The 8,101-nt window shown below is 47.0% G+C and overlaps 1 protein-coding gene across 1 annotated transcript; it reads left to right on the top strand.

The window, feature by feature from the left end:
- The first annotated feature begins 22 nt into the window (after nt 1-22).
- Nucleotides 23-7,303, top strand: MTO1 (mitochondrial tRNA translation optimization 1). The gene is given in 12 exon segments (XM_010707733.3): nt 23-186; nt 188-253; nt 1,152-1,269; nt 1,887-2,176; nt 3,324-3,436; nt 3,567-3,757; nt 4,021-4,151; nt 4,706-4,910; nt 4,995-5,166; nt 5,669-5,787; nt 6,267-6,424; nt 6,605-7,303. Coding segments are annotated over 12 exon segments (1,914 nt in total). The 5' UTR covers nt 23-57; the 3' UTR covers nt 6,827-7,303.
- Nucleotides 7,304-8,101: the final 798 nt, after the last annotated feature.

The following is an 8,101-nucleotide window of genomic DNA, read 5'->3' as shown; positions in this document are numbered from 1 at the left end:
CGCGGCCGAGCGTGGCGGCGGTGCTGAGGGTGTCCCCGTGTGCTTGGCGCAGGAGAGATGTCGTGCAACCCCTCCTTCGGCGGCATCGGGAAGGGGCACCTGATGCGGGAGGTGGACGCCCTGGATGGGCTGTGCGGGCGGATCTGCGACGTGGCCGGGGTGCATTACAAAGTGCTGAACCGCAGCAAAAGGTCCGGCGGTGTGGGGGCTGCGGGCGCAGATCGACCGGCGGCGGTACCGGGACGGCGTGCAGGTGGGTGTGCGACTTCCGCGCTCCGAAACTAACGCCTCCTATTTACTGCCTTGGAAACCGTAGGAGATACAGAGAGCACCGTAACGCTATTTGATAGAGCAGATTCTCAGCTACAAAACGCTGTTTTTCAGCGCGGCCACCACCACTAGCTTTGTGTTTTTGCTAGCGGTGAATAAGAGGTGACACACTGTGGCTGAAACGCACCGCTGTGCCCACATTCACTCTTTGGTCTGCTTAAATGCAAGCAAATATGGATGAATGTCAGTGGATGCCGTTTTATCTACGTGGAGCAATTCAGTGACCTTTCCTTCACACACGCTTCCATGTCAGGCGCCAGGCGCCATGTTGTCAGGCTGCCCCTCTGCTGCCATCTGTCACAAAGCAACGACATGGAATGGAAACTTGACGGGAAGCCACTTCTGCCATACCACCAACATCTGCCTCTGACGTACTGAGTCAGCATAATAAGCTAAGAGGCATTACTTTCGGAGCAGCCAGCTCATTTGAAAAAGAGATGCAGCCAGCAGTGATGTGGCTTTGTGCAAAGCAGGATGAGGTCTGCAGGAGCACTGAGGTGTGCAGCAGTGGAGCAGTGCTGAACGGGATGGTGGCGGCAATGTGTGCTGCCCCAGGGCCGCTTAGAAATTTAAGTGCTAATGTGGGGGGTCCGATGTTACTTTTTGGAGGTACACCAGCTATCAGTGGGGATATCTGTGTGTTACAGTTGGGTAGTAACAGCAGGATGGGGTTAAAAGAAAGCCAAGAGTGATGACTGGTTCTAACATGTGGTTTTAAAACAAGGGGAGAAATTGATGGATGTGTTGGATATGTTGTGGTTTGGGTCTGCCCAGATGTCTCAGAACTTGCCAGATTTTTGTGGTGACTCCTTTCATGACAGAAGGAAATCCTGAGCACACCCCTGCTGACAGTCCGTGAGGCCTCTGTGGAAGACCTTCTCCTGACAGAGCCAGAAGCAAACCACCCTGGGAAGTGCCAAGTCACAGGCGTTGTTCTGGGTATGTGTGGGTACCGCGGTGAGCACCCTTGGGCACTGTATGCTAAGAGTAGCTGCAGGTTAAATGTGTCTGATTCGTCTGTGAGAAAGCTGGTTGAGCCAGCAGAGGCACTTCAGGCTGACTGCAAATTAAACTGTATTAACATCTGTAGCACAATGGAAAACATCACTGGATTGATTGGGCGTTCAGAGGTTGCATGAGCTTAATCTTCCTCAGACTCACGATTCTGAATTCTATGCTGTGTTTGAGATCTTACTTGGCAAACAGAGTGTGCTGCAGATAACGTTTCTGGACAACAGTGTCCTGTTACAATGCAGTCTCGTGCCTTGTTACCTCTTGCTGATCTTGTAAACAGGAATTCCAAAATAAGAACCTGGTCAAGAATATTACTTGGGAGCGGAATTTCTTTGTTTGGGTAAAGTGCTTGGGGGAATAAGGAAAAAAAGGAGTAACTGTACAATGCTTATTATAGTTATTGCTGTTAACATTGCTGCTATTGAAATGCCAAATAATAAGAGATGTGTAAGACAGCAGCAATTTAGTTTTGAACAGAATCACTAGAGTACCAGGGCTTCAATGACTGTAAACTATGTGCATCTCTGAACGTGCTGTTTCAGGGGATGGTAGCACGGTGTGTGCTGGGAGTGTCATCCTGACCACTGGGACATTTCTGAGGGGTGTGATCCTCATGGGGCTGGAGACGCATCCTGCTGGGCGCCTGGGAGACCAGCCAGCTGTGGGGCTAGCCCAGACTCTGGAGAAACTGGGATTTACTGTGGGCAGGCTGAAGACTGGGACACCACCCCGCCTGGCCAAAGACAGCATCAACTTCAGTGGTCTGGAGGAACGTGTACCTGACAACCCTCCTGTGCCCTTCAGCTTCCTCAGCAAGGCTGTGTGGATCAAGGTGGGATAGCACATGGCAGGTGCAGGGGTAGCTGGGCAATGGACTGGGGAGGTGGGAAGCACTTCTGGGAGTGGCAAGCTAAAGTAGCCAGCAAGTTGGTGTAAGAGACTTGTGTGGCTGGGAACCATAGAATCATTAAGTTGGAAAAGACCTCTAAGATCATCTAATCCAGCCATCAACCCATCACCGCTGTGCCCACTAATCCATGTCCTTAAGTGCCACATCTGCCCTTTCCCTGAAAGCCTCTGGGGATGGTGACTCCACCACCTCCCTGAACAGCCTGTTCCAGCACCTGAGCACTCTGTCAGAGAAGAATTTTTTCATCATAATCAACCTGAACCTCCCTGGCACAACCTAAGGCCGTTACCTCTCATCCTATGACTACTACCAAGAACAAGAGGCCAACTTCCTTTCAATCAGTTATAGAGTCGTAGAATCCTTAGAGTTGTAAGGGGCCTTTTAAGATCATCTAGTCCAGCTCCCTTGCAACAAGCAGGGACATGCATACCTAAATCAGGTTGTCCAGGGCTTGATTCAGGGCTTAGAGGAATTGCAATAACCTTTTGTAAACGGGGAGCAGAGAGGTGGTAATATCATCCTATGTATTTGTTGGAAAGGTTTTAAAGGACTTGAAAGAGAAAGGACTTGAAGTGTAACATTTATTACTGTTTTGAGCATAAGTCTGTCAACTCTTTTCCAGAAAATAATAGTAAAGTATTCTACATAGTGTTTTTCTTTCCAGAACATGAATTTGCTATGTCAGTTGCAGGATGTTGAGAGGTTTCTTCAGTCTTCATCAAACTCTTCAAACTTCAGAGCTTTGAATTCTTCCTGCTAATGTGATAGAGTCTGTTACTTTTATAGGAATGCCCATCCTGTGATTAGGAATGTATTTTCATAGCATAGAATGCAGATCCCTGACATTCCCAAGTTTTGTTCTTTTCTTGGTCTGTTTTTGGGCATGATGCTCAGGTTCTCTGATTACTTCTTTTCTCTACAGTGGGTAAGACAGCACAACCCAGCTCTACAGGAACTGAGGGCAAGCTGTCATGAAAAAGCCCTTGAAGATACTCAGAACAGAATCGTTTGGTGAGAGTGCAGGGTATTGTGACTGGATTAATTTACAGTGAGTTTTGGCCTCTTTCAGCCAGAAGACCAGCTGTTATGCTACATGACTCACACTAACCTGAAAGCTCAGCAGATTGTCCTTGATAACCTCCACCTGAACGACCACGTGAGGGAGACAGCAAAGGGCCCCCGGTAAGGATGTGGCACCATATGAAGCTCTTAATGGTATGAGTCTCCGAAGCTGTGCATCTCCCTTGCTTTGCTTCTGGAAAACTACCTTTCATCCACCTCAGATGATGCTTATGGCTGTTTCCTGTTGCAGATACTGCCCCTCTTTTGAGTCAAAGGTGCTGCGCTTCCCAAACCGTGAACATCAGGTCTGGCTGGAGCCTGAAGGCTTGGAGTCCGATGTCATTTACCCCCAAGGCCTGTCAATGACGCTGCCACCTGAGCTCCAGGAGCAGGTGATCAGATCTATCCCGGGCTTGGAGAAAGCCAAGATCTTACAGCCAGGTGAGGGGGTAAATAATTTCAAGTCTATTTTTCACATTGTTAACTTTTAAGAAAGAAAAAAAAAAGATTTTCTTTGGAGTCTAGCAATCCAAAGTAAATATGAAAGAAAATTATTTCTTGAATGCAGGAATTTCTCCTTGGTTGTTTCTAGACTGTAAATAAAAGTTGATAGCCTAAGTCATTTTGTCCCACTGATTGTCTTTGCTGATAAGTTAGGACCTTCCATTTCCCTCCCTTAACGTCTGTCTTCTTGTTTGTCATAGGCTATGGAGTGCAGTATGACTTTTTAGACCCCCGTCAGCTGACTGCTTCTCTCGAGTCTCGTCTCGTTCAGCGGCTCTTCTTTGCAGGCCAGATAAATGGCACCACGGGCTACGAAGAAGCTGCAGCTCAAGTGGGTGAATCTGATGGCGTATACTCTGTGCTCAGAAAGGGATGTTACCTTGGTGTTTGTCTTTGATAGGCATTGAAGCAGGCCTGTCTTGTGCTAATGAGATGTTCTTAATTCTGTTGCTCATCAGACTTGCGCAGATATCTGCAATTGCAGTTACCAATGTTGCAGTAACAAAAGCAATTGTAAGTTCTGACACATACTGCAGTATGGTGGCTTTGCAATGGGTACAGTTGCAGATATGTTGGTACATGTTTCTTGTCACTAGGAGTGTCAGCAGGGGCCGAGTTCTTCAGACCACTGTAGTATTGCATAAAAGAAACTGCCTAGATTACCATCCTGGACTTGTATCATAGAATATCCCAAGTTGGAAGGGACCCACAAAGATCATTGAGTCCAGCTCCTGGCCCCACACAGCAGCACCCAAAAATCAGTCCATATGACTGAAAACATTGTCCAGATGCTTCTTGAACTCTGGCAAGCTCAGTGCAGATGTGCAGATATTTTAGCCTTGAAGGGGCCAACAATGGTTTTTGTTTTGCTTTCTCTCTGCCCAGGGCGTGATTGCTGGGATCAATGCTTGCCTACGGGTCCAAGGCAAGCCCCCTTTCATTGTCAGTCGCACCGAAGGGTACGTAGGTGTCCTGATTGATGACCTTACTACTCTGGGCACCACTGAGCCATACCGGATGTTCACCAGCCGCGTGGAGTTCCGCATGTCCCTCCGGCCTGACAATGCCGACGCCAGGCTGACCCACAGAGGTATATCCTTGCAGAGACTCTTGCCACTTGCAGCCCTGCCTGGTTGCAGACTTCGGTCTCATGTGCTATTGTCTGTCTCTGCAGGCTTTGAGGAAGCTGGGTGTGTGTCACAGCAGCGATATGAGCAAGCCATTCAGATGAGGGCTGCTATAGAGGATGGGATTGCAACACTAAAATCCCTTCAGTTCAGTGTATCCAGATGGTCCCACTTGGTACCAGAAGTTCCCATCAGTAGCAATCGAAGATCACCTCTCAGGTAAAAGATAGAACAAAGCCTTCTGACTGTGCTTGATCATCTGGCTGGTGGCTTTGCACATGTACATCTTTAGGAAGTAGTCAGTATTCCAAGATTCCAACTTTTATCATCTTCTTCATACCTGATCTTTGCTTGTAGAAGTAACAGTACGTTGGGGTTTTTACTTCACCACATCTGCTAGCGCTGATTTAGCCTCTTAAAGATTGTACTCTGGCCCAGTCAGTGCTTGCTGTCTGTATTGAGCATGTCTCCAAATGGTAATTGTTCTGCAGCGGGTTGCTGCTTTGCTGGAAGCTTGATAAAGCCCCCTCATCAAGAGCTGAACTGCTCTTACATGTGTTAAGAGGAAATAGCAGGGAGGTGAGCCTGGCTCTGTAGTTGTTCTGGTCTATACTCACACTATCCTCACCTTTGAAAAGTTGAGCTGGGAATAGGTGTAATGCTGTCTGATGCGAGTAACTGTCTTCCCTATACTGTAAAATCTTACTCATCTTCTCCACAGTGCCTTTGACATCCTTCGATATCCAGAAGCCAACATGGACATTCTGGCAAGGGCTATCCCAGAGCCCCTGAGAAAGCTTGCTGAATGGAGGGAGCTGTCAGAGAGATTGAAAATAGAAGGTAGAGTACAAGAGTTATGATCTGCTAAGGTTTGTTCAGTAAGGGGAGAGCCAGCCCATTCATTCCTGTGTGTTTCATTTTGTTTTGTTGATCCATGAAGGGAAGCACTGCTATCAGAGTGTGCATGTATTGCCATAGGCCACAGTTACGTTTGAGCACCTGAGTTGCACTTTGTAGAGTGAGATCAATTTGCTCCTGGGTTTTTCTTCTTCACCGCTCTGTCAAACAGACCATTCTTTCCTGGAATAAGAGCAAAAAGCATCTGTGTATCTTAATTCCTGGACCAAATCAAAGAGTACGATTTCTTATGAAATACTATGAGTTAGGCTCCTTAATCTGTGAGGCTGGAAGCTTCCTCAGATGTTTCGATCATCTTGGTGGAGTTGTCCATTCTGCTTCTAGGAGTTTCTACAAGTGATTTTTTTCATGTGAACGCTGTCTGAATCTGTCTGTCTCGTTTCCCTGACCCTCCACCACAGCTGCTTACGAGTGGTGCGTAATCAATCAACAGCAGGAAATAGAAGAAGTGCGTCGAGATGAAGCCCTCCGACTTCCAGAAGACATAGACTACTTTGCTATTGATGCATCCCTGTCAGCAGAGGTGCGGGAGAAACTGAACTCCAGCCGTCCCCAGACGGTAAGATACTGGGCCAGAGAGAGGTTGAATAGCAGCAAAATCCCTCCTGTGTATTCCCAAGGGGCATGAAGGGGTGAGGAGGTGCGAAGAAAGGAATACCCATAGGTTTTGGTATCAGTTTTCACTAGCTTCAGAGTCTAGGTTTGTTTTAGGCTAACTTATTTCTGTTTCTGTATGCAGATCGGTGCAGTCAGCCGCATCCCTGGAGTTACACCAGCTGCCATCATTAACCTGCTGAGATTTGTGAAAGCAGAGAAGCTAAAAGCTTTTCCTCAGACTGGCAAGTATTTGCCAGGGAAAATGTACTTGGGGAAAGCAACTAAAGCAACTTCCCAAGCACCGATTTCGGCAGAGATTTCTGAAGAGGAGCTTGGCAGTACTTTTGTTAAAACACCTTTGTGAGGTGTCTGTAGAGAAGCATACCTCTCGTGGTGGAGTACATGGCAAGACCAGCTGTGCTCACCTGAACCACTTCTTGGATAAAAATGACGTTGAATGGAGCCATTAAAACACAGGAATTCACTTGTTCAGAAGATGCAGATGGTCAGAATGTGTTGTAAAGCATCTTGGAAAGGACTGAGTTTTGCTCTTTTGAAATAAGTAAGAAATGCTACCATGTTCAATCCACTTCAGCACAAGAGGATTTGAGCTGGAGAGTGCTCTGTTGACTTTAGCACTGGTGTTTATTGCTATGCAATGGCTACTGTTTAATGGTTTAGTGTGCTGTTGGCCAAGTGGAAACTCTGGGCTATAAAAGCATGCGCCACATGAATAGTAAAACGGATGTAGGAGGAGATTGAACGTAAGCAGTGTATTGTGGGGTTTTTTTTTCTTGTTTTCTTCAAAAATTAAATAAAGCTTGTCTTGAAACTTGCTGAAGACCTTGGTTGTCACTTAACAAACTAGAAATTGTCTCTGAGCTTGCATTTACTTGCAGTAGAGCTCCAGCAATTCACAGGGCCACAGTTCACAACAGGTAAGGTACGGAGGTACTGCAGGGTCTGCTGCAGCACCGGTGAAGGCAACTGGAGTGAGACTGCCTGCTTAGGCCAGGCAAGGCAAGGGCTGTTACAGACCTCTGCTGGAGCTAAGGCTCTGGGCAGCGTTCTGGCTGATGAATGGCAATGCTGCAGCCTAGGGAAGCAGGATCGTGACTTCTCATCAGCACGGCTCCTGCAACTGATAGTAATAGGACTCACATCTGAACGAGATAAACTTTGGGCAGTTGGTTTGTCGCATTGAGAAACAATTCAAGCTGAATCCTTGTTCTGATCTAGCAGCAGTCTCTGATTTGTCATTTTTGGTTAAAATAATCTGACAGTGTTCTGTTATTCAAACACTTCATTTCATTCTCACTTCTTAGTGTCTTCAGAACTGACTGGGCAAACAGGCTTGGGAACAAGTTTTGTGGGAGTTAAATATAGCTATCATTTTGAAATTACATTCTGGACTGTTCTCTGTTAGCTCTGCATGAGTGGTTCCTTTTCTGCCCAGAGAGAGGAGTCGGAATAAATCTGTTTTGTTGACAGAGATCCTGTCATGCAGCAGGAGTATAGCAGAGCTTGCAGATTTGTTTGGGGAATCATCACGCATCAGATGCGTCTCCCCATCACCAACTACTGGCCTGCACAGAACAGCTTTAGATGGTCAGTAGGTCTGTGTTCATGTGAGGATGAC

The sequence above is a fragment of the Meleagris gallopavo genome, chromosome 2 (genome assembly GCF_000146605.3).
Source record: "Meleagris gallopavo isolate NT-WF06-2002-E0010 breed Aviagen turkey brand Nicholas breeding stock chromosome 2, Turkey_5.1, whole genome shotgun sequence".
Lineage (NCBI taxonomy): Eukaryota > Metazoa > Chordata > Aves > Galliformes > Phasianidae > Meleagris > Meleagris gallopavo.
This window is presented reverse-complemented; position numbering and strand designations above follow the sequence as displayed.